At 42.3% G+C, this 26,218-nt stretch overlaps 3 protein-coding genes and 1 non-coding gene across 10 annotated transcripts; 2 read left to right on the top strand and 2 right to left on the bottom strand.

Annotated features, from left to right (window-relative positions):
* Nucleotides 1–2,469: 2,469 nt before the first annotated feature.
* Nucleotides 2,470–7,245, bottom strand: LOC125529872 (G-box-binding factor 3). Of its 2 annotated transcripts, none has more exons than XM_048694298.2 (12): nt 7,077–7,245; nt 5,997–6,077; nt 5,686–5,730; nt 5,505–5,597; nt 5,341–5,421; nt 4,573–4,706; nt 4,436–4,481; nt 4,309–4,351; nt 3,823–4,043; nt 3,562–3,639; nt 3,198–3,323; nt 2,470–3,085 (listed from the first exon to the last, which is right to left on the bottom strand). In XM_048694298.2, exons 2-12 carry the CDS (start codon nt 6,054–6,056, stop codon nt 2,864–2,866), a joined length of 1,149 nt encoding a protein of 382 aa, XP_048550255.1. In that variant the 5' UTR covers nt 6,057–6,077; nt 7,077–7,245; the 3' UTR covers nt 2,470–2,863. The 2 variants fall into 2 exon arrangements, with proteins under 2 accessions (XP_048550255.1, XP_087388009.1); XM_087531883.1 differs by having other exon boundaries at nt 5,686–5,788; nt 7,077–7,244.
* A 3,491-nt stretch (nt 7,246–10,736) lies between these two features.
* Nucleotides 10,737–12,316, bottom strand: LOC125529861 (tRNA dimethylallyltransferase). The gene is made up of 2 exons (XM_048694292.2): nt 11,894–12,316; nt 10,737–11,090 (listed from the first exon to the last, which is right to left on the bottom strand). The coding sequence occupies exons 1-2, from the start codon at nt 12,250–12,252 to the stop codon at nt 10,985–10,987; spliced, it is 465 nt and encodes a 154-aa protein (XP_048550249.1). The 5' UTR covers nt 12,253–12,316; the 3' UTR covers nt 10,737–10,984.
* A 142-nt stretch (nt 12,317–12,458) lies between these two features.
* Nucleotides 12,459–24,043, top strand: ATIM (timeless family protein). 6 transcript variants are annotated; one of them, XM_048694255.2, is made up of 25 exons: nt 12,459–12,711; nt 12,797–12,949; nt 14,011–14,170; nt 14,643–14,961; nt 15,066–15,200; nt 15,293–15,491; nt 15,571–15,701; nt 16,063–16,278; nt 17,082–17,248; nt 17,916–17,994; nt 18,282–19,004; nt 19,084–19,430; nt 19,515–19,637; nt 19,718–19,822; nt 20,014–20,229; nt 20,463–20,564; nt 21,178–21,285; nt 21,429–21,542; nt 21,756–21,866; nt 22,009–22,122; nt 22,359–22,469; nt 22,562–22,672; nt 22,879–22,989; nt 23,136–23,246; nt 23,477–24,043. In XM_048694255.2, the coding sequence occupies exons 1-25, from the start codon at nt 12,609–12,611 to the stop codon at nt 23,706–23,708; spliced, it is 4,401 nt and encodes a 1,466-aa protein (XP_048550212.2). In that variant the 5' UTR covers nt 12,459–12,608; the 3' UTR covers nt 23,709–24,043. The 6 variants fall into 6 exon arrangements, with proteins under 6 accessions (XP_048550212.2, XP_087387998.1, XP_048550197.2 ...); XM_087531872.1 differs by having other exon boundaries at nt 15,060–15,200; nt 21,432–21,542; nt 22,012–22,122; XM_048694240.2 differs by having other exon boundaries at nt 15,060–15,200; nt 21,432–21,542.
* Nucleotides 24,044–24,680: 637 nt separating this feature from the next.
* Nucleotides 24,681–24,752, top strand: TRNAQ-CUG (transfer RNA glutamine (anticodon CUG)). Its single transcript has one exon. It is a non-coding gene; the product is annotated as a tRNA-Gln (tRNA).
* Nucleotides 24,753–26,218: the final 1,466 nt, after the last annotated feature.

The following is a 26,218-nucleotide window of genomic DNA, read 5'->3' as shown; positions in this document are numbered from 1 at the left end:
CAACTAGCATCAACTACAAGGAGTAATCAACACTACTAGCAACCCACAGGTACCAATCCCAGACTTGGAGACAAGAATTGGATACAAGAGATGAACTAGGGTTTGAGAGGAGATGGTGCTGGTGAAGATGTTGATGGAGATTGACCCCCTCCCGATGAGAGGATCGTTAGTGATGACGATGGCGATGATTTCCCCCTCCCGGAGGGAAGTGTCCCCGGCAGAACAGCTCCGCCGGAGCCCTAGATTGATTCCGCCAAGGTTCCGCCTCGTGGCAGCGGAGTCTTGTCCCGAAAGCTTGCTTATGATTTTTTCCCATCGAAAGACTCCATATAGCAGAAGATGGGCATCGGAGGGCCACCGGGGGGCCCACGAGGTAGGGGGCGCGCCCAGGGGGGTAGGGCGCGCCCCCACCCTCGTGCCCAGGGTGTGGCCCCCCTCTGGAACTTCTTGCGCTCGGTATTTTTTATATATTCTAAAAATGACTTCCGTGAAGTTTCAGGACTTTTGGAGCTATGCAAAATAGGTCTCTAATATTTGCTCCTTTTCCAGCCCAGAATCCCAGCTGCCGGCATTCTCCCTCTTTATGTAAACCTTGTAAAATAAGGGAGAATAGACATAAGTATTGTGACATTATGTGTAATAACATCCCATAATGCAATAAATATCGATATAAAAGCATGATGCAAAATGGACGTATCAAATGCCACCAGACAACCCAAGAGGCACAATTCCGTCGTACCAAATATCATAAAACCAACAAGTCCCACAACTAAGACAACCTATCCTCACTATCCGATGCATCCATTGCTATCGAGAAGCAAACACATTATAGGATGCTCTAGCTAGTTGTTCTTATACAAATAGATCCTCTGATATTTCGGAGAGTTTGATTCCTGACTTTATTTCTCAATTATTTGTAAAATGATATGTCAATTATCTGTGAATAACATCTTATATCTATACCTAATAATAATAATAAAGGGGCTAGGCTGGCCCATGCAGTAGGAACCTTCCATACCGCGCTCTGCGTGCTGGGAGAAGACACATCGCGCCTGTTTGGGCCAGCCCATGTCCGAGTGGCTTGTTTTTAATATTTCGTTTTCCTTTTTTGTCTTTGTTTTTTACAATTTAAATAATTTGTGACTTCAAAAAATTCCGAAAAATAAAAAATGCGAATTTTGCAATAAAATATTTAATAATTCACAAATGTTTGTGGATTCAGAAAATGTTCACTATTTCTCAAAAAATATTTCATACTAAAATGATGTCAGCAATTTTGAAAACTAATGTTCGGGAAATCAAAAAATGTTCATGATTTTTTTAAAAAGTTTGTGTATTAAAAAATGTTAATGAAATTGAACAAAATTTCGCCAATACAAAAAATGTTCATGAATTCAAAAACTGTTTGTGACTTACAAAATAGATTATTGATTCAGAAAATGTCCGCTGATTCAAAAAATTATCATGCATTTAAAAAAATGTCCGTGAATTTCAAAAAAAATCCCACCAATTTCCAAAGATATGTTCGTTGATTCTACAAATGTTCGCCTATTCAAGAAAAATGTTTCAAATTTTTTAACATTTTTTATTTTTTTGCAAACAGTATAAAATGTTTATGAATTTAGAAAATGTTCGAAATCTGTAAAAATGTTCAAGAATTTGAAAAATGTTCATAATTTCAGATATGCTCACGAGTTTAAAAAATGTTCATGATTTTCAAAATTTGTTCACGATTTCACGACAATGAGAGTGATAGTGTATCTCGGGGATGCAGCAAAATATGGTCATGGCCATTGAAGATTATGATTTTTTTTCTTCCATTACAACGCACGGGTCGTTTTGCTAGTTCCTGTAAAAAAAAAGAAGACAACCTACCCTCACACTCCATTGAACCTACCATACTAGTCTCATCTATGGTGAGAAACGGTGTAATTTCTAACATACGTAATCGCCCATCCCATGTTGTGTGTTTGGAGTTGCAGACTTGCAGTCCATGTCGTCTTTGTTGCCGGATTCTTGATTCAATGGGGTCATTATGATCTCCTTAACCGAGCCGTAAGATCGCGTTGATAATATTCGGGAGGTTCCCAACAAGGTCGACAGTTGGCTCAACCTTCATTACAACTTCACAAGCATATCATTGACTCCGATGCCAGCATCACGAAATGGGGCGCCTTGCCCTCTGAAAGATGTGGTGGCGCCTTGTCCTCTGAAAGATTTGGGAAGCCGGGAATGCAACAGTCTTCCCCCATATTGACCAGCATAGCTCCATCATGATCAGGAATATCATAGACAACTTTACAGTGTCATCGGTTAAAGAACCCAATATCATAGACGACTTTACGGTGTCATCGGTTAAGGAAACTGAACAGCAAGGTTGACACCGATTCTTGGCAGATGTACCTTGTGCCAGCGTGCCTATGCAGTGATTCCTCAAAAAACGAAGTGCACAAATTGCAACAACACACATGGGTCCAAGTTAAACACTTAATTTCGGTATATGTTCACACAACCTCTTGCATATACTGTCTTCACAGTTTTAGTTTGTATGGCACCACACGTTCAGAGGTCTCAAAAGGTTTTTAGAAAGGTTGGCATGAAGCGCAACGCCCCTATATTACAACACTGCTCAATAAAATTACAGTGAAAACATGGACACAATGAGACTTCAGCATCAGTGCCTAAAGTACAGTAGCCGTCAGGAACCGGAACACGGAGTAGATATGACCGCCGGAGTTCCTGAATATACTCGCCAAATAAAAATACCTACACTGTCACGCCGATGTTATGTGAGCAGCATGAGCTTGCTGAAACCCCAGGCCACATGCAAGGTATTAGTCTGCGCCAGAGAGAGGCTGATCAATCAGTTTGCAGCCACGACATCCGTTGTCGCGCTGGAGCCGAGGAGCTGGCGGAGCTTGGGCTCGCTGTGCTCCATGTGGTTTTTTACACCTGACTTGCTTGTGTCGTCGATCATCGACAAGAAATTCTCCACGACACGAGGAGAGGAGGAGGGTGCAGCAACTGCTGATTTGTCCAGAGGCATTTCTGCGCTGGTCGGTGCTGCGGTGCCCTTAAGTTTCATCTGAGATACGATGTGTTCTTCCGTTAGAGAAAGGCAGATTCAAACACCGGCGAACAAACTATGGAACATGGTAAAGATAGACCAGTTATCACTGAAAACAAAAGTTCCATACCACTAGAGCAGAATTCTCTATTCTGAGCTTCTCGGAGCTTTTCGTTAGCTTGCCGATTTCAGATTTTAGAGACGTGTTCTCAGCTGTAAGCGATTCTACTTGTGTGGCCAATTCCTCTGTCTCAGCCTGCACCAAAAGGACACTATCAAATGGAGTACTGCGTCCCAGTATCACTGTACTAAGATGCAAATAATAGTTTGTAAATCATATATGGGAGAAAATTCAATTTGGCTTCATGTCCATGTTTCCAGATACTGCTTTCCCTTTTCGAGGATTGGATATTGCTACATTGCAACACATTCATCAAAGAGTACATAGAAGAGAGCCTATGAATTAATAGGAAAACGAGGCCAACACAATATACCTGCTTTCTCAGCCTCGACCGTCTAGCAGATTCCCTATTTGATTGCTTTCTCTTTTCACGCTTTACTTCCCTCTCATCCTGGCATGGAGAAATTCCAAAAAAAAAAGTCATTCCCTGAAGCAGAAATGGTCTAGCACATACTGTTGGCGTAACAATAATAATGACCTAACAAAAAACGCTAGGAATTGGGTTGTTGTGTGAAAAAAACAGTCATAATCCAGATTTTCTATCGGATCTAAACAAACAATAGATGGAATGTACCTTAGATGATAATTCAGTTGATATTCCGGTATGAATTGGACCCATAACACCTGGCAATGGAGACACTGGTGTGCCTATTGCCCTTGAATTAGCAACATTTGTAACACTGGGTTTAATGACTGGAGCTGGAAAGCACTGATTTGACAAAATTGCGCCATTTCGAATTATAGGACTAGAAGCTACAACATCTTTATTCCTTGCTGCCGCGGTTGCTTCTGCGTCTGGAGAAAGGTTTAAGGTATTAGCCACTTTCTTGCCAACAGTGAAACTTAGGATAGGACTTGATTACAGCTATGAAGCGACTCAAAGAAGCAAGTGTATCTATTTTCCAAGTAAAGGAAAAAAGATGCAAGTTTGCCTACCAAAAAAAAAACATAAGAGAAGTGTTACAATGCAAGATGGCTAATGCAGCAGGATGACTAATCAAAGTAGGTACTAATACTAGAACCTCTGAAAATTAAACAAGTTAATAGAAAAGTGAAATACCAAATCCACCATCCAAGCTCCGTTTCCTAGGAGTCCCGCTCACCTGAACATGTAAAGTTTTAGCCTAAATCAGGATTGTCCAGACACTAAACATAATACATGTAAAACCACACATCCAAATTGGTACCTTCAGATCATTAACATCACTGGAGCCTTCTCCACTATAATCCCCACTGAATTGACCATCAGAAGAGCATAGCGTCAGTTTACCAGAAGAGGACAGGAATACTTGATTCCAGAAACAGAAGAAAAACATGTAAATACCTGGATGATGTTTTTTTACTGTTACCACTGCCGGTAGATACTGCAGACCCATCAATTTCCTTAAGTTTCTTATTGGAACTTTTATCCTTACTGTTTGCAGATTTGGCTGGCTCCACGCTCAATGGACTTGCCATCTTGAAAGCATCAAGACAAAAATCAGATGAACAGAAATAATCCGAACGAGAAACTTAGAAGTGTGTTCAAGGAAGATATCAGCATAATAGGTTCAGATGCTGGAAGTAAAATAGTATAACTATGGAAATGAGTATGGTCAAAGGGCACGATAGGTCATTACAAATGAGTATGAATCTGATATTGCATAAAAGTTATAGAAATATAGAATACAGATTCACACTATAGATCTTTTCTTCTGATAAGCAAGCTACACCATATATATCTTTCCTAACAACGATCTTCTATTCAGCTGGCGGTGAATTACAGCACACCAAAAGGAACATTAAAAGGACCCATTTACCATTTGATTGTTCGGAAATTGCAGTGTAGCAACATCTTTCCTAACACAGATCTTCTATGTTAGGTTGCTCCAAAATTGCAGTGTGCTGGAACATATTTTAATTGAGACTCAGCCAAGATAATGGAACTCTACTATCCTTGTGTCCTTCAAACCACAATACTACTGCTCCAGATGGTGATAACAACATATATTTTGTCTTCTTTTTCACAAAAAGTGCATAAATGTCTGAAGCTTCAAACATTGAGTTTTATTTAAGCAAAGTGCAAAGAAGCACAGGGCAATCTGATGTTTACCATGGGCACAAGCGGGTGCGGGTAAGCTCCACCATGTGGGTACATTGCATATGGCGCTCCAAAAGGGGGTGGCATCATATGCTGCAGAGATGAAGAGAAGGAACTTGGATTCAATACAGTGCATGAAGAAACAGCACTGTACAGAGAGATAAAAAACCAAATACCTGAGGACCCCACATATACGGTGGAGGTGGATGACCCGCAGCTATGGCTGGGGCAAAATATGCCGGTGGCATGACACCAGAACCGTAGTATGCCTGTAAAGGTTTGATGTTACTGCTTAAATTACTGTGTCATACAGTCTTTGGGAAGTGGGGACAGTAAGAGAACGGGAAAACACTGAACCTGCATGGCCGACCAATCAGGATATGGACTGGGAGCTGGTTGATCCTGCAAATGATGGTGATCCATCAGCCATTAAGGCCAGTAATACCAGTGATGTTCTTTGCTGCATTGACGGAATTTTTAAAATTGTATATATTTGTGTTGGCAATGAATTTCTTATAATAAATCATACAACTAATTTCCAGAAAGATCATGCCATAGAAGGTCGGGCGATTTCTCAGCAGTCAGCAAGTTGTATTAAATCAGAGCTTCCTTTCTTTGAAGGCAATATCTCAGTGGTCAGCGGGTACTTGTAAATCAGCGATTCTTACCTTAGGAGGTGAACCTGATTTTCCAGTCTTCTGGGCAGCCACAGCTTCATCATGCGCCATGAGTTCACTGAACACCTGCCTCTGCCATGTAGAAATCAAGACTGTATCAACATACCATATACAAATTCACCGAACCAAAAGTACAGGTGAAGTAAGCATTCAGATGTGCTAGTTTTCAATGGGTCCGGGCGTAGCAGAACCAACCAACCAGACTGTTTCTTCCCGAAAAGAAAATAGACTGTTCAAGTGACTTAATCTCATATATGATGTACAATCTTCCGTGTGGTGGAGTAGCTTTCGCGCAGAGGTAGAGGGTGACCCTGAAAACAGACACGGTGGTGTTCCAGAATTCTGATGCTGGAATATATTCACACCAAAGTGCAAACTATCACGGGAAGAAAGAGGAGTTTCCTCTGTCATCAAAGTGCGAACTACCACTAGAGGAAAGAGTTTCCTCTGTCTGGAAGTCAGAGGTGCCGGGCGAAACAGTACCCCAAACACAGCAGGTTCCAAAGCCCAGACACAAATGCATCAAGCATGCCCCAAGTCCCCAGTTTCAAGCGCACACGCAACAACCCAGAGAAGCAGCGACATCACTGTCGGTCTGCAGCGTAGACTAACAACAGCAGGTTGATTCCCCGACCAATCTCGAACGGCCGGCCCCTGCCTGTATATACTTCTACTAAATTAAAATGCTAACCAGTAAGTACTACTAGTAGTATTAGTATTGTTACCAATTCCGGCACCGGCCTCGAACACCGAAAGGGAATTCGACTACTCCTACGTACGCACGGGACTCTCTCCTTCCAAAATCGGAGGGGATTCACCACGGCGGCGCGGGGAAGGGAGCCCGGACCACACCAATTCCCGGCGAGGCGCGTACCGCCCGCCCGGACGCGCGCGAGCTCGCCCGTCGAGCACGGACGGGCGGACGCTCGGGGAATTCCCCTCCCGCCGCAGGGCGCATTCGTAACAGCGAAGACGCGGGCGAGCGGGGCGGAATTGAGCGAGCATTGCGCGCGGATTTGGACTGGGCGGGCACGGGGCGGGGGCGGGGGCGGGGGAGAGTCGATCTCTCACCTGGAAGGATGGTCTCCGGGCGGCGGGGCTGGCTGTGGCGGATCGGGCGGCGGCGCGGGGCGGGCCGGCGTGGTGGTTCCGGGGAGGAGGTGCGCGGTGAGAGGGAGATGGTGATGGTGGTGCTGGTGGGGCGGAGAGGAGAGGCGAGGGAGGGGAAGGAGAGTTGGAGGGGGGCGCGAAAGGCTGGAGCCACGTCACGGGACACGTGTAAATGATAAGGACTGGGCCACTGGGGCGGGCCGTGGGTCAGCGGCCGGCCACGGGCACCCCGATTTGCGTCCCACGGGTTTGGTGCTACAAGGATGTTTTCTTTTGAGGGGTAACCTGCCGCCGCTTTATTATTATCTAAACAAAGTTTGGAATGCATTTGAAATTACATCTAAAATAAAATAAAATCCGGTGGAGATTCAAGCCACAGCTCAGATCTCACTTCACCTACACCTACTGTCACAAGCTTGTGCGCGGCAACATTGGCAGACCTCCAAACCCATGAAACTCTAAACTCCTCCACTGAATTGAGCATCGTCTTGATCTTCTAGACCCATGGCCCTACTGTGGACAAATTCCTTTCCTTTTGTTTGATCATTTGCACAAACCGCTTGGCTATCCAGTTCCAAGTGAACCTTCGGTACATTCCTATCGAGTGCTACCTGAATCGCATGTCTGCATGCAAGGATTTTCGCTGCTTCCGGGTCAGCTACATGTGGGAAATATTGACAGAATCCTCCCCTAAAAACGCCCTCGTGGTCTCTGATGACTGCACCACCACCGGCACTATTGTCATGTTTCGACGTAGCACCATCGGAATTGATCTTTAGCCACCCCTCGCCAGGAGGCTTCCATTTCTCAGTTATCTTGGGTATAGGAACACGCACCTTGGGAGCATGTACCGATCGCCATTCACTCATATGCTCCCACATGGACTCCATAATTTCATGCGGGGAGTGCTACAAGGATATTCAGCAAGTGCAAACGGTATCTTCTGTCCAATAAAATCACCACTATATTCATAAAAAACAGATTAAAATAAATTATGAGAAAAAAAATCTTCGGCTTGCATGTTCAAAGAAGGTCGAATGAAGGAGGGAGCAAGAATAATCTAGAGTGTGTCACCTAGGGTGCAAGATGAGCGAGAATGTCTTATTATTAGCTAGCTCTGTTTCTAAATATATGAGATATTTTAGCAGTTCAAACAGATAATGTATTGGTGATGGAGGCAACTACATATGTATGATCAAGCATCATTCTCAATCAAGAAAAAGGAGCGACATGCTCTTCACACTTTTTCTCGATTGGTTTTAAAGCTAAACGCGCAAGACGTGTTTGTTCTTGTCAATTTTCCGACATGGACTATCGCTATCGGACATTAGGTCTTGCTACTTGTAGATAGATGATATTTTGTGAAGAAACCTCACAACCTGTTGGCTATGATGGAAAATTGGATGGGAAAATTAGTGGTGGATTAGGCATGAAAACTTGATTTTTAGTCTCAAAATTATGTTTAATGTGCAGTAGGAATTAACCAGGAAGTTTGAAAGAAAGTAACATCCCCTAAATTAACAGGGAAGGGCAGGGAAGAGATATGTGAGAATTGCTCCCCTTAATTCCCTTTCCTATTCCCTCCTCAACTCTCTCCCTCCAGCCAAACAATGGATTATATGTCATCAACCCCTCAAATTTTTGCTCCCTACCACTAATTCGCCCAACCAAATAGGCTATCAATGAAAGGTTGTGTGGCCATTGATTTTACATAATTCACATGCATATTGAGTTGCATTGAGTTGTTCCTTCAGACCCACTTAACCAAGATCGCTAGCTATAGGCAGTGACATGTTCTTGCCAATTTATCGACATGGACTATTGATATTTGGACATTGAGTCTTGCTTTTTGTAGACATATGAGATTTTTTTTACAAAACCTCAATAAAAGGTGGTGCAACAATGCATAATTCAGGCACATATCGAGTCACATTAAACTATTCGATTAAACCCATTTAAGAAAGATTATATCTAATTACCTATCTCACGCATAGGCACAAAATTAAAATAAACATTTACGCATTCTGCTTTATAATAAATACTGCGGATCATTCAAAAAATGATCTGTAATTCAAAACTTGGACAGACACTTTTTTAAAGTCCAAAGGTCAAATATTAGATAACACAAACCCTTATAAAAACATCCTTAGAGAAATTAAATAATACATTCATATGCTAAGTAGTATAAATCTTTACAAAAATACCTTTAGAAATTAAAATACATCCAAATCTTTGTGGGTGCCGACGTCCAACACGCATCTGAATTAGCAAAGTCTTTTTTTTCTAAAAAATAAAGCAATACTTTTCGAGACATGAACATTTGCTTTTTGTGAACGAGACATCATGAACAAAATTGTGGTACGGTAGAATTAAGAAAGGCACCGCATGCCAATCAAAAATTGGCGTACCGAGGTGTAATGGTCAAGCAATGTCATATTTTGTGAACCAACCTGTAATTGGATGGTTAGGTGGACAGTGATATCCACAGTTCATCAGAGTTCAAGTCCTGGTGCTCGCATTTTTTTGGATTTCCGGCGATGCGCGTTCAGTGAAAGGAGACGTCCTGTTGACTACGAGTTCAGTGAAAGGAGACGTCCCGTCGACTACGAGATGGGTAGTGTGAATGTGTGCGTTCATAGGGATGAATTTATACGCGTATATATATGCATCTGTACTGTGTGAAAAAAAAAAGCAATGGCATATTTTGCAAGCTTCATGTACTGACCAAGCTTTCTTGGCTAATTTTCGAGGTAACCAACGTGAGATTTCGGTGAGGAACAAATCAAACTAGCACGCGGCCGTGTAGGTTCTTGGGGTGCAGCTAGCCTGGGATCGCGGGATGGGCGACGGTGCAAGTGGATCGGTGAGCTGGGCCAACGGCGGGTGGGGGTGGGGCCCGCCGTCCGATCCCGCGTCACCCCGCACCACCCATTCCCCACGTGTCGACCGCGCCGCCGGGCTACGCGTCGCCGCGCGCGCGCCCCGAGGGCCAGCGCGGCGTCCCGGTCATGCAGGTGACGTGGTGGCCGCTTCTCCCGCGCGGGCCCCGCCGGAACGGGCTTTCGCACCACGTGTGCGCCCCGCCCATGTGCGCCGGCCGGCCCCTCGCGTAGCGGTCGGGCCACGGCTGATTGGTGGGCCACGTGGCCCGCGTCGTGTGGAGGGGGTGGGTGGGAGGCGTCCGTGACTAGGTGCCAGCTCAGGCGGGGCTAGAAGGATAGCCCGCTTATCCTCTGACACGACCGACCTGACGGACGGGCTCGGGCCGCGGGGCAAGCGTGGTGGCCTGATTCGACTGGACCAGCTCAGCCACTACTATTCCTCATCATCAAATAAAAAAAGAAGGAACCCTAAAAAGAATAAAAAAATAAAAAAGAAGCTTATCTCGAAAAGAAAAGAAAAAGAAGCTGAGCTGAGCCACCTACGGCTGCCCAATCGGCGGTTCAGACTCAAAGTAGACTGACACTTGCTTCTACTTCTACTGTGCAAAGCTACACCCGTTTTTGCAGGTGAATCTTGCAAAGCCATTTCCATCTTGGATGCAGAAACAAACTGGCATCAAATATCTGATCATCGTGTCATCAACAGAAATCCAGAGAAAATCCAGCTACAAATAGGAAATTCAGAGAAAATGTTCTTTTTAGAAGATCAATCCAGAGAAAATATCTGTACAGGTCTGCTTGAAAACAGAGGCGACACTGGCACTGAATCCTATCTCGCTTGTGCTGATTAACCACGTCGAAATTAGTATACAGAACTGAATTCTGACATCACATCACACTTGAACAAGGGATCCTGCATGGGGTGGTCGTGCTTGGACGGAGGGTCCTGGTTTCGATCGAGCTGGCTGGTGGATGGACGGGGGATTATCAGGGTCCGCCGAGGATGGCGTTCTCGATGTCTTCTCTGCTCAGGGCGTAGCTGAATCTCCTCTCCATGTCCTTCTCCAGGTTCCCTGGGCCGCTCTTCAGGTATCTGATTACGTCGATTCAAAATAGTAGGGTTCAGTGAAAATAATCAGTGTCCTGGCAATAATGATTCAGGCGATCAGCAAAGAGTTTCATGCCTTCTAGTGCCATGAGGATGTAGTTTCGATCTTATAGAATTCAGCTAGTCAGATGCTAAATTATAAAGTCAGTATGTTCTGGAAAGGGTAGAATGACATCTCTATCTAAAAGAACAGTAGTATTTGCATTCGCAGCTTGGTTAGCAACGCAGGATTTGCAGAGCCACAATCCTTGGTGAAAATGAAAAACTGTTAAGCAATCTGACATGTCAATTACTAGTTGCTACACTGGGCTAACTAAGCCGCAAGAACACACTGGAAACATTGCATTTGGTGTTATGAGGATGCAGCTCGATCTTGGAATTCAGGTGGTCAGGGGTGCTAAATCATGAAGTCAGTAGTTATGATCTGAAAAGGGCAGGGCCTTTCCTTCTGACTAAAAGTAGGAGCAGTAATCGCACTGTCAGCTTGGTTTTCGGTACAGGATTTGCAGAGCATTAGCTGAACCATAATCCTTGGGATAATAAAAATGATGAACTGCACTGTCGAGCAATCTGACAAGTCGATTGCTTGCTATATTGGGCTAACTAAGCTGCAAGAACACACTGGCATCGTCGCATTATTCAGCCGAAGCAGGAGCAAGAACTGTCTGAACCAGAATCGCTCGCCGTACAGCGCGCTGCAATTCCTCTTCAGTCAGAGAGATTTTATTTTTTCTACAGAAGAGCGGCACGGCGGCCGGCGTGGATGGGTGGGCGGGCGGGCGGGCTACCTGATGTGGAGGTCGGTGACGTCGAGGCTGAGGCGGGCGTGCCAGAGCGGCGTCTCGGCGACCCACACGGCGCGGTCCTCGCGGGACTGCGCGAACCCGACGCTGCGCAGCCACGCCTCGATGCACGGCAGGCTGTGCGCGTACAGCGGCTTCTCCTTCTCCGGCAGCCGCTCCAGCCACCCCGCGTCCGCCGCCACCGCCGCCGCCGCAACCGCCACGTCCCTCCGCCGGGCCACCATCATCCCCCGCGCCGCCCGGTGCGCCGGCGACGGGCGCGCGGACCCGCTCGTCCCCAGAGGGTACGGGAGCAGAGCCGGAGGGGCCAGGGCGCGGAGCGAGCTCGGCACGGCCATGGACATCGTCGCTCGGTCGCTTGGCTTCTTCTCCTCCGGCTACGCTCCGGTCTGATCCTTACTTTTTTTTCTTCTCCTTTTTTTACTCAACTGTCGGGCCGTAAGTTGCTGGCGGTCCACGTAGTTGGGCCGAATGGGTAGGAGCCTATGTGGGGGACGGGAGAGAGCAAGGGCCTGCGACGGCCCACCAAGCGGGGCCAAAAGCGCGGGAAAACCCCACCGTAATGGCGCGCGGCGGCGGCAAAAATCCCCCAAATCCATCGTCTTCTCCACACCGCTTCCCTCCCACCTCGCTGGATCCACCTCTCCTCCCCCCACCCCACCCCACCCCCGCCTCCACGCACCGGCCCTAGCGGAGCGGCATGGACTCGGCGATGCTCTCGCTCACCTGCGCCGGCCTCGGGGCCGCCGAGGAGGACGACGACGGGGGCGCCGTCGGCTACGTCAAGGGCGAACACTGCCTCGGTACCGCCGCCCGCTCTCCTACCCCTTGCGCGCGTCCGCCTCCGTCTGGTGTTCTCTGACTTCCGCTGCGCGCGCGTTTGTGCAGACAACCTGAAGGATCTGCAGAGGCTGCTGCGGCGGGACGACCCGGAGCGGCGGGAGGTCTTCAAGCAGGTCTGCAAGTGGAGGATCGCGTCCAGGGATCTGGTGCCCATCATCGAGAACTACCAGTCCGACCGCAACCTCGTCATCACGGCAGGTACATTTTCTATCCCCCCTTCCTGAAACTCTGAAGTTGTTGTCATGGTCTGCACGGACGGAACCCGCACAAGATCTGTCAGTCTCGAGCAATTAGATTAGAGAACTGATTTTGTGGGTAGAGGAGTCTCTGACACTGTCCACATTTTGCTGTCTCGATTCGCCGAAGCTTATGTGCACATTATGTAACAACCAGCTTATATTATTTCTCCTATTGTGATACTGGCCATCATTATGTAACAACCAGCTTATGTGCAAATTATGATACTGGCCATCATTTCTCCTATTGTGCATACCTGCGCAGTTCTGTTGTGCAACCAGCTTATACTGTTGAACAAAAACTAGCGTCTGCCATTTCGGATCTGTTTGTTAAATAACAGTATCCTCTATCTATTTTTAGTATGCATTTTTTTCTTATCCGAGGATACCAGTATGTAGTTTTGAACTTCAGGAAAATCACAAACTTGGTTATGCATGGAATGGAAGAGTTAGTTAGCCAGACTGAAGTTCATCATCCCTTTACTCCTTATATTGACAAATATGCATCATTTTTGAACTTGGTTATGCATGGAAGGCCCCAGACTCTACTCCCTATATTCACAAATATGCATTGCTCTAGCCACTGAATTGGTCTCCATGGTGGATTTTTTTAGCAAACTTCCGCCATAAATCTTTGAGCATTAATCTCTTGAGAAACAGAATCTTGATCGCTACTTTCGGCCATAACAATTTGGTAAAAACTGTAAGAAATTATCATGGGGGTAATTCAGTCTTATAGATTAGGATATGGTAATCTGATAAGAATGCACACACCTTCGTGGCATGTTTTGACCTTATAGACCTAAATATCTGTTACTCTAAGGGTCACATTTTGATTTACTTGTAATTCATCTGGAATTGAGTCTTATCACTGTAATATTTGTCTTTTCCCCTTTATATAGCTACACATTGTGCTTTCAGTTGGATTAACTAATGTGACACTACAAGGTCACACATTGTGCTTTCAGTTGGATTAACTAATGTGACACTACAAGGTCTAATGTTTTCCTCTTTTCTTTGAAGTGAAAGTTTTGGTATTCCTCACCATGCCTGTCGATCCTTCATCAGAGGATGTTGCTCAGCAGATAGAGTATCTGTGGGATTTGAAGGCTGCACTCACACGGAATGTTGCAATCGCAGTGATTGTGTCCCTTCTTGAGGACCCATTGGATCATTTGGAAAGGTGAATTCTCTTCTGTTGCTACTTTGAGTTTCACTTGTGTATCAGATGAGGCCATGCTTTTATTATGCTGTAATAAATCTGTAAGTTTTAATTTATCAATGTCACTGGCATATGAGAAAGATGATTATGCCTGATCCACATGTCAATTTGATGCTATCTTCATCTGCACTGGACTATGCTCATGAAATAAAAATATGCTTTTGGGATTTATTTTCTTCCAATCAAACTGTGACCAAAGATAAGGTATTTGTACCCATTCAAGTGTAAGTAGTGCCCAAAAGACTATTATGCTTATTCCTTAAAAATATATTATATTTATCCTTTTCTGTTCGGTTGCATAAAAGCCAATTGTGCAAATGTCATGCATGTTCTGTCATTCTCATTCCATTCTGTTCACATTATACTAGTTCAATCACACTATGTTTCCTTTGTTCTAGTAAGTTGAGCGTGACTTACTTTTCAATGCAATCAGAACTTCATTCACGGAAGATGACTGGAAGCTAGTACAGTTGGTGCTTACTTTATTCCGCAACGTCTTGGCTATTCAAGAAATCACATTGCCTCAGAAGGCATCTGGGGAAGCTACCCAGTTATTGTACCTGGCTGACAGCTTTTTAGAACTCATGTTTAAAGAAAATATGATGGACCTAATCTTAGTGCTAGCTCAACATATTGATGAGCCCTCTGGTTATCTCAAGCATGAAAACCTTCTTTTGTTGGAAATCTTTCATTATCTTTTCTTGGGCCGGGACCCAGAATTGATCGCCAAAGTTCGTCCTGAAGGCTCAAAGGTATTCCTGTTCTTCAAAACTAATTTATCTATTTCTTTAGATGACCCCTTTCCCATGACTTACAGTGAGAACTGTGTTACTCTTTCGATGTTTCATAGGAGCAGGTCAATGGAGATATCGATACATCAGTTGATTCATTGAGATTGATGATGGAGAAGGAAGAGAGGGAAAAAAGGATGTTCAGGCAGAGAAACGCGGAGAATCACGCACTCAACGGAATTTTTACATGCCTTGCAGTGGTACCGTATAATCTAATGTTGTTATTAAGATTCTACATCATAAGTGGATAAATCGTTGTGTTGTAATCTTTGTGTTGCACTTGATCTTACAGGATGGATCTAAGTCATTGTGCAAAGGGAACCCCAGCTCAGCAATGTCATCAGCAAATAGCCTCCGGAAAATGCGTAATGTCCAAAGAGGCCCTCAGAAAAGGATAGCATGGGATAATGAACTTCTTTACATACCAAAGGAGGGTATTATGGAAATGCTAAGAAGTTTCATGGATCAATTTTTATCTGGAGGATATAATGGTAACTTAAGCGCTCCTTTTCCAAAACTATTACTGTGTCCTATATTTTTGTAAGCTTGAGATAACACAGTGCTTTTCAGTCCTGATGCAGTCTGTTTGTGATGATATCGTGAAGCAGCATCATTCTATTGAGAAATCTGATAACATTACATTCTTCAAAGTCGTTTGCTTTGTCTTAGCTTTTCAACACGAGAAAACATCAAATGCTCAGGTTTGGAACTGAACTCATGGGCTGTGATGCTGCATTTTCCTATATCTAATTGTTGTTCCATGTTTTTATCACCTGGGCAATGTTGACTGGAATTGCCAATATCTGATCATATATAGTTGATTTTATCTTCACTAATGCAATGCATGCAACTTAAGTTGTACGTCAGTGTTTTTTTACAATACATGCAACTTCGTTATCTTGTCTTGTTTTGCTAGATTTTTTATGTGTGAGTTTGTTACCTTTTTTTAGGGAATACATTATCTTAATTGGACAGAATACCATGATTATAACTATTCATGCAGAAATGTGTCTGTCATCTTGTTGTCATGCTGTTTTTTGACGTGTCATTTTTTTTGTTTAGAAATCAAGTGCTGGGCCCCAGCTGTCTGAGACTTCACCAGGCAATGAATGTGATGATCTGCCATTTCGTGGTGACATATGTGGACCTGTTGCAGCCACATTAAACGAAGATATGTTCAATATAGTCTTGTCCAGGTGGCGTGAGGCCTATGAAGACCTGAAGCATACTAAGGATTACAAAACTCTTTCAGCTGCTGGCTCCTTAATGAAGAACATGGTAAGCAAATATGTATCCCGTACATTTAAGAAAGACAGGGACACTACTTAGATCTTGTATAACCAGTTGCATATTTCTCTCTCCAATTTTTTTCCTGAGCCAATGAGCTTGAGAACGGTCTGCATACCACTATCTTGACATTGACATTCTAAAACGAAAATAGTAATGGTTTAAACAAGTGAAGTCTGAGTAAAATCGCCCAGGCTTAACTTTGAAGATTTGATCCATTGTTTTCGTTGAGCTTGGTTCAGTTTCTTTTCCTGAAAAAGGTTTATAACAAGTAAATGGAGTACTGCTCAGATAGCTGCGCCAAAACCAAATTTGGATTGCCAACTTTGATATCGTTTAAAAAGAAAAGTAGAGGTTGAAACTAGGCTTGAGCTTGGTTTGTTTACTGTTTATCCATAAGTAGGCAAAGTTTGAAGCCATTTCACTACCAGCAAGTAGTATGATTTATTTATCAACTTCACTGCTTGCTGAATGTTGATGGTAATGACCAAGTATCAACTACTAAGTGCCTAACTTGTAACTAGATATTAATTTGTTAAGCTTCATAAACTGCATATAGGATCTATTGGTTATTTGTATTTATCCTTTGTTGTCTGAGAATGAGAACTCTGTTAAACGTGGTCTACGAAGAGAATCACAATACATTGCTAGTGTGAAAAGGAGAATTTAATTTTCTTAAGAAATATGAACTTGCTTAGTCTCATAATTCCCTTAACGCGTTCCTTTAGTATGTTTTCATGGTCTCTATCTTTGACTTATTCGAATCCACACACTGAACAATCTTCCTTTTGCAGATTGGCATGATATATTTGGTGGTGAAAGTTCATCCTGAAGATTCAAGGGAATCTCAAACAGCCCGTGTTTTACTGTATAAGCTGTTCTATGATCAGACAGAACAAGGCCTGACTCAGTTTCTCCTGAACTTGTTCAGATCTTTTGATACTCATAAGCAACCAAAAAGGTTTATACAAAAGTTCCTTTTTCAGAAATTCATATTTATTTATATGTTATATACTCTTTATTTGCTGCTTAAACATGAAGCTTCGGTATATGCAAAGACACCAAATTGCTATTATGCTTCTCTGACATGTATTTGATAGAAACTTTACTTTGCAATTTGTGCATACTTGTCTTGGTAGAAATGATGCTCCACATGTATATACAACTTATAAACATCCATTAGAATAATAGTCTTGTTCTCAACATGTACTTCAAGCAGTTCTCCATTTAACCTTTTTCCATTATGAAAGGGATGCACTCTAGTTGTTTGCCTGCTTTACAAAAGTCCAATGTACATCTCCAATACATTGGGTGCACAATTTTCTTTCTTCCTCCATTGCACCTGAAAATACAAGTGGGTGCACATTCTACTACATTTAGCTAATGGGTGCACATTGTAAGTTGAAACTCTTGTGATGTCTAATGATAAAAGTGGGATCTATGAATGTGCAAGTTGTTGCACCCTCACCCTGTGGTTTTTCGAAAGGGTATTTCAGGAATTCGATGTACAGTAGTTTTTTTCTGCACAATGGAGGTCCACACTATTTTGTTAATTCATTCAACCAACTTTATGTATACTCTACTTTTATATGCTTCCAACCATTGTTTCACTTGTCTGTTCTTATCAGTGCTCTTGCGGATTTACTAGAAACAGTTCATATCATGCTACAGCTGATGGAGAAGCTTCAAGCACGTGGTGCTTTAAGGGTATGTTGTTTTCAGTCCCAACGTCAATATATTCTTGCTTGTATGGTCCACCACAAGTTACATGAAGTGTGGATCTTCATTTTTCAGCAACTACTCCCTCCGTCCCATAATATAAGAACGTTTTTGACACTACACTAGTGTCAAAAACGTTCTTATATTATGGGACGGAGGGAGTACATTTTATTGTACCAAATTTCAACTGCTTATGTAAAGATGACAAGCTTCATGCTGAAGCAACCGACCCTCCTCCCTTCTTGATCTGATTATTAATCACCACCTCAATTTAGGTTGCGAAAAGGACAAGAAAGGGCAGAAAAAGGAAGACGTCAGATGACAAACATCAGAGTATCGAACCTGAAACAGAGAATGTGGAGCAAAGCTGTATAGACCCAACAGATGGGACTAAAGCTACATCTGATTCACTTCCAGATTTGAGAAGTGAGGATCCTCTAGCAGAACCTACTCTCTTAGAGCAAGGAAAAGTTGATTCCGATGGCACAGATCTGCCAGATACAATTGTGGATACGGCTGTTAATCTGGAGAGCACCACACAGCTGGGAGGTGATCCATCTTCTGCAGGCAGTGGTGAAAAGGAAAGAAATCCCATTAATGAAGAGGAAGATACTTGTACCACACAGCTTGGAGGTGATCCATCTTCTGCAGGCAGTGGTGAAAAGAAAAGAAATCCCATTAACGAAGAGGAAGATACTTGTACCACACAGCCTGGAGGTGATCCATCTTCTGCAGGCAGTGCTGAAAAGAAAAGAAATACCATTAATGAAGAGGAAGATGCTTCAGATTCTTCAAGTGATGATTGCCCCCCAGCTACAAGTGAAGTTGATTTTAACGTATCGCGGTTAATATCCAGCCTAGCCAACAATTCTGTTGTCCAAAATATATGCTGGTTGTTGAAGTACTATAAGACTAACTCCTTTCGAACAAACCACTACATCATATGCATGCTGCGGAGATTCTGTGAAGATCTAGATGTGTCACCAATGCTATATCAGGTAATAGCTCACTGTCATATATTTTTCATCAGGGCTGTATTTTGTTGGGATCTGACATTATACTGCCCGTCTTTTGCAGCTATCGCTTCTGACTACTTTCTATGATATATTAGTTGAACAGAAGTCTTCGAGTTCAAAGGAGTATGCAAATATTGTAAATTTTCTTTCTAAAATTGTAAGGAAGTTGGTGAGAGCAATGAAAAAACAGCCACTGTTATTTGTTGATGCCCTCTTTTGGAAGACAAGAAAGGAATGCCATTGCATTGACGCTGATTATCTACTGAATGAGTTCAAGGGAGATGTTAACAATAAGGGTGGTGAAGTTGGTTCAAGTAAAGGATGGGGAGGTCCAGTAAATATAGCAGATTCTCTTGGTGACGATGAAGCTGACTATGATATACCACATGAACCATATGATGGTGATAAGTAAGTTTGTCTTGTATATGCCCAATTGTCCATTAATAGTGTGAATGAGATAATTTATTTTCATTCGTGTGTGCATGTGAACAGGAATGGAGATTCATCTTCTGGTGAACGTGAAGGTGATACTCAGAAGAGCATGGGTGCCAGAGACAAAAGGAGCATATTACTGTCACTTTCAGACAGTGAAGGTGAAGCTGAGGATAATGATAGGTTTGTTTTATATCTAGCTCTGCATTTAAACACAGATGCTTTCCCTAGACTAGCTCTTTGATTAGATTTACTTGATTTAGGACTACTATATCTAGAGGCTCTCAGAATAAAGAGGTCCCAAAGAGACGAGGGCGTTCCATTTTTAATGAAGAGCAAGAGAAGCTTATCAGAGATCTTCACGAGAAGTAAGTGATCAATTTATGTCAAGAAAGGATAAGATCACTGATCAATTCGTATAACATGCTTTGCTAAGCTGGAACGGAAAATAAGTTCCTGATGTTTGTACTGCTTATGAGTATGTAATAATGTTTATTGTTTAGTACTTGGGCATGAATCACATGATGATGCCTGAATGTTTATTCCTTGTATGTTACAGATATAAGGATGATCGTAAATGCAGTCATCTAATTGCTGAAGCTCTAGATCCCAGTGGAAAGATATCGTCGGCTCAAATTTCTCGAAAGCTTACACAGCTAGGTCTCAGGAGTGTCACTAGGAGGACAAAAGTTCCAGAGGCATCTCTTTCAGCTGAAGGTCTGGTTACACAACCACAAAACGATGTGCTGGACGATCCGAAGCCAGAAAGCACCCGGTGAGTATTATAAAGGACGAGCTGTGCCATTCTTCCTCCATGGCTGTGAGCCTGTATTACAAGCTTGAAATTCAGTTATGCACAGTTATCAGTAAGATGGAATCCACAATTTAACATGTTAAAAACGTCAAAACTAGTGCATACATTGCCCTAAGCACATTATTAAAAGAAATTAGTGTGATTTAATAGCTAATTGGTTGTTACTTGTCATTAAGTCTAGCTTGCATTTTCAGGCGCAGGAGGAAAAGGCTTCATCGATTAAGCAGTAAGGATGACAACAACGATAATCATCCAGTATCATCTGATGAAGAAACATTGCAATCACTTAAGGGCAGGTAAATTCCCGCACTGGTTGCTTTCGTGAGTTAATTCTATTGGTGTGATATTTTTTCTTTGAGTTTGTTTTACCCTTAATAAAAGGATGAGCAATGCTACATCCATGGGTTTTCACGTACGTTTTACGGGGCTTAGCCGGTTGGAGAGTTTTGATTGGAGATAAGAGGGAAGGGGGCCCCCACCCCGGTTGAATTCTATTAAAAATGCCTTTATATCAGAAAGTATGATTGATGAAAATGGCTGGAAATTTTGCCAGTATGTAATCAAAATCAATAAAGAACTTAGATATTTTTGTTTAACTCTATTTGAAGTTGCCAGTAATTACGACAGAAATGCCATGGGATGTATGAAAACACATTTATTTCTGCAAAACAGAATCATATTATTTGATCTTGTATGCCATTTATTCTTTAGACTACAGTCCACAGCATGTATTGTCAAGTTAGTTTTTCTTAGTTTCATCATAGGCAAAATGTGCAACTAATTTAGGACTCTAGGTTTCATTCTCCCTTCCTAAGAACCGAGTGTGAACATGCCACAGTTATAAGAAATTATTTTATGATGTGCCTTGTCTCTTTTGACATACTGAGTGTTTCCCTTCATCTATGGCAGAACCAAAAATAAGGAGCTGCCCTCGGTGGACCTTTCATCGAGTAAATCACAGCATCAAGAGGCTTCGCAGGGTGATTCTGATGATGAGACCATAGGATCTCTGCTTAGGTAAGCTCATTCAGCTTCATATACATCAAGCACTGATTACTGAATGTTTATGATGCCAATTGTTAAAACTCATTGGTTTATATGCTATGATTTTCTTCCCTCAACACATTTTACTAGGACTAACTACTTTTGTTTTTAAACAGTAGAGGAAAGAAGAAAAGGTTATCAACATCAGATGTTTCAGAGAATAAACAAGAACACCTAGATTCTTCGAAGAACATTGCTCCGGGGGTTGAGACTATCGGTTCAAATATCATGTAAGCTCATATAAGTTATTTACCTCACATACTTGTAATAGCTTAATATTCTATGTTTTGTCATATATTATTTCCATATTATGCACGTATGCCTAGTGAAAGCTGAAAAACATGTAGACATCTTAGTATAGCATGTGCAATAATGATTACTATAGTACTTGACGCTGCCTTGTCCGTTTTGACATACTGAGTGTTTCCCTTCATCTGTTGCAGAACCAAAAATAAGGAGCTGCCATCTGTGGATCTTGCACCAAGTATATCACAGCATCAAGAGGCTTCTCAGGGCACAGATTCTGATGATGCAACCATAGGATCTCTGCTTGGGTGAGCTCATTCAGCTTCATATACAACAAGAACTGATTACTGAATGTTCATGATGCCAATTGTTAAACTCAATGATTTATATGCTATGATGTTCTTCCCTCAACACATTTGAATGAGACTAATTACTTTTATTTTTAAACAGTAGAGGAAAGAAGAAAAGGTTATCAACGTCAGATATTACAGAGAATAAACAAGAAGACCTAGATTCTTCAAAGAACATTGGTCTGGGCATTGAGACTATCGGTTCAAATGCCATGTAAGCTCATATAAGTTATTTACCTCACATACTTGGAACAGCTTAATATTCAAGGCTGTATGTTTTCTCTTGTATTGTTTCCATATTATGCACTTATGCCTAGTGAAAATTGAAAGCAGGTAGACATCAATAACCAGTGAGAGTACCTTACTATATCATGTCCAATAATGATTACTATAGTACTTGATGCTGCCTCCTGTTTTGACACACTGAGTGTTTCCCTTCATCTATTGCAGAACCAAAAATAAGGAGCTGCCGTCCGTGGATCTTGTACCGAGTATATCACAGCATCAAGAGACTTCACAGGGCACAGATTCTGATGATGAGACCATAGGATTTCTGCTTAGGTAAGCCAATTGTTAAACTCAATGATTTATATGCTATGTTTTTCTTCCCTCAACACATTTGAATGGGACTAATTACTTTTATTTTTGAACAGTAGAGGAAAGAAGAAAAGGTTATCAACATCAGATATTGCAGAGAATAAACAAGACCTAGATTCTTCGAAGAACACTGGTCGGGGCGTTGAGACTATCGGTTCAAATATCATGTAAGCCTGTATAAGTAATTTACCTCACATACTTGGAATAGAGTTTCCTATACTATGCACTTTATGCTTAGTGAAAGCTGAAAACAGACAGACATGAATAACCATCTAGAGTACCATATTATAGTATGTGCAATAATGATTACCATAGTATTTGATGCTGCCTTGTCTGTTTTGACGTATCGAGTTTTTCCCTTCATCTATTGCAGACCCAAAAATAAGGAGCTGGCCTCGGTGGATCTTCCACCAGGTATATCACAGCATCAAGAGGCTTCGCAGGGCACAGATTCTGATGATGAAACCATAGGATCTCTGCTTAGGTGAGCTCATTCAGCTTTACATACATTAAGAACTGAATATTGAATGTTCATGATGCCAATTATTAAACATCATCAATTTATATGCTATGATTCCTTCCTTTGCACACATTTTGACTGGCCTAGTTCCTTCTATTTTTAAACAATAGAGGAAAGAAAAGAAGGTTATCTACATCAGATGTTACAGAGAACAGACAAGAACACCAAGATTCTTCGAAGAACATTGTTCCGGACAATGAGACTGTCGGTTCAAATGTCATGTAAGCTCATCTAAGTTATTTACCTGACATACTTGGTATAGCTTAATATTGTTTTGAGGTAGAATAGCTTGATATCTGAGGGCGTCTATACTGTTTCTGATGTACGCACTTTTGCCTAGTGAAAGCTGAAACAGGCAGGCATCAATAACCATCGATAGTACATTAATTACTATAATATGTGAAATTATGATTTTGTCTTGAATGATTATGAAATGAACTTCACTTTTCAGGGACGCCCCTCTTCATCCGGAGTTGAACTCATCTAACGATAAAGGTGGTGATGCTGAACTTCTTGATGACTTCAGTGAGCCTGAGCTGGATGGTGGTGAAGATACCGAGCAACGGACCATCGATGACAGAGACATGCCTGAATCTGGGGACATGGCAGGCTCTAATGTCAGTCAGAAGACTGGTTTGAAAAGAAGACACAGAATGGTAATTGACGACGATGATGATGAGTAGTAGTTTACTTGAAATTGGTGAGTGAAAAGTCAGATACGTTTGGAGTAGATGGTCTGCTACTGCTATATAGTGAGGTGACATGCTTGTGAGTTGGGAGCTGAGAATTGGCAGTAAGCAGATGCAACCTGAGGTTGTCAGGCTCTTGTCTTTGTACATGATTTATTTTCCAAGTTGGCCCTGGTGTTAGTTTTGGATACAGCCTCTCCAGCCAGTGTTGCGGTCTGATCAAATGTTACTAGCCAATCGTATGACGGTTGTATGGGAACACGGTGCTCTCTTTGTTTAACTTGCATGATTCATTCTCTATGATAATAAAGAGTGCCTCTTGATGTGGATGTGATTTTCGCAATTGGAGTCGGTGTAGACACTCTATGGCAACATACTCAGTTACCGTGAGTACGTTTCATGTCAGGAATGCCATCTAGTAACACATTAATTACTCAGGGTTGATGAATATCATTCAGAAAAACATACTGACAACTCTGCAAGTGGTTTAGGGCTCAGTTGACCCCAAAAGAATATCGTAGACATCACATCAGTAACCGGCGAGAGTAGCATGCTGTTAGTATGTGCAATGATGATTATCCAACTGTAAAATGAACTTGCCACTTTTCAGGGACGCCTCTCTCCATTCGGAGTTGATGAATTCACCTAGCATTAACATGGCGATGCTGAACTTCTGGATGAATATACAGTGAGGCCGAGCTGGATGATCGTGAAGATGCCAAGCATCGGATCATCATCGATGGCAGAGAGGAATGCTAGTCGGAAGGCTGGTCTGAAAAGAAGACACGGGCTACTGATAGACGGCAATGACGATGAGTAGTTTTCCTTGAAATCCATCTAACGATAACAAGCGCGAATTGTACGAGGAGCGTGCTCGATTTTCTCAGACAGTCGACGGCTGTCAGATAGGATGCCTGACCTTCTAGTTATTATGACAACCGGAACTGGAAAATCGAATCAGCAAATGGTCCCATGGTCTAGTGGTTAGGACATTGGACTCTGAATCCAGTAACCCGAGTTCAAGTCTCGGTGGGACCTTTTTTTTCCCATTCGTTTTTTCTGTACTTGAAAGACATTCCCCTATTCTTTTCTGAAAAAAAAACCCTTCCCGATTGATCATATCTTTATAGGATTTTAGTGTTTCCACTTTCTTGTTTGGTTCTTCGCTATTATTTTGAATCTTATCTATAGGGTCTGTTCTATTTTCGCTTGTAATTTCCCATAGACAATACGGTCATTCCATATTTCTTATTCACTAGAGTAACTTTATCCGAATCAACATCACCGTGTATCCCGATTTTTTTTTTCAAACGCCATTTGTTGTCGCTATTCCACATCTCGTTTTGTCACAGATACGTGAGTGATGTCCCAAAGTTCTTTTGATCTTGTCAATTAAAATAGTTTCAGTGCTCACTAACATAAACAATTGTTGGATACATACAATGATATAGGGTCCAGCCTTCTCGACATGATATCTTCTTAGTTTCGTACTTTGCCTCTTTTATGGTACCATGCTTATCAAGGCAGGTGTCAACCAAAGTATATTTCTAACCATTTCGATAGACCAAAGGCTCTTGGAGTTTGATATGGTTCATGGGAATTGTATCTATTGTTTGGTATAAATTTTAAAAAATGCGATAGGGAAGTGCACCAGACGAGCGACAACTGTTTGTATTAGATACCTATAATGTTCTCTAACCGAACTATCACTAGTGCAGGAAGAGACATCCCACACAGTTGAAACTATTGATCTCATCGGCCTGTGTTTTGGCCTGGTTTCTTGAATCGCATCGGACCTTGTTAATTTTCTTTTGCTTGTGACGTAACCAGCTGCCACTTGGCCTAGGCATGGTCTTTTGTGGGGCATGCTTGTTGGCAAATAGACATATGAACTTGGATGCTACTAGGGAGCAAGCGATTGTTCCCTACCCCTATTCATCCTCCGTCCAAAATTAGATAATCGCATCACCCCTCACTGTCTCCTTTCCTTTCAAATGAGAAGGTTGACAGGTCTCCTCTCGTTGATTTGAAGAAAAAGGCTTCGAGTATCTCGAGGATGATCAATGATTTTAAAATTTTGAAAATTAGTCGGCTTACCAATGGGGTCACTCATGAAAATGCTAAGTTCATCCTTGGCACTAGGTCCAATGGCATTCTTGTTAATACTTTTCCACCCTGCGTGGCATATGATCGTAATAACCTTTCTAATTAATTAATATATGGGGTGTTTTTCAAAATAAAAGGCAAAAAACACCCCTACCTTTCCCCATTTCACGCCAAAACCTGGGCCGGTCCGAAAATTTTGGGGACTCGATGTGAAACTAAAATCTCAGGGCCCTTCATGTACACATCAAATTAATAATCAACATAATTTATATTAATGACCCAATAAATAGTTAAAAATTCATCCAGAAGCTACATTTGTACCAAGGAGAGAACACCTAGCCTCAATATATGGACTGAGCGTAGTAATGGATAAATTGTGACTGTTGTGCAAAATAGAG

This window comes from Triticum urartu, chromosome 1A, assembly GCF_056163025.1.
Source record: "Triticum urartu cultivar PI428250 chromosome 1A, HENAU_Tu73, whole genome shotgun sequence".
NCBI classification, from domain to species: Eukaryota; Viridiplantae; Streptophyta; class Magnoliopsida; order Poales; family Poaceae; genus Triticum; species Triticum urartu.
The sequence above is the reverse complement of the archived record's forward strand: the minus strand, read 5'-3'. Positions and strand labels throughout refer to the sequence as shown.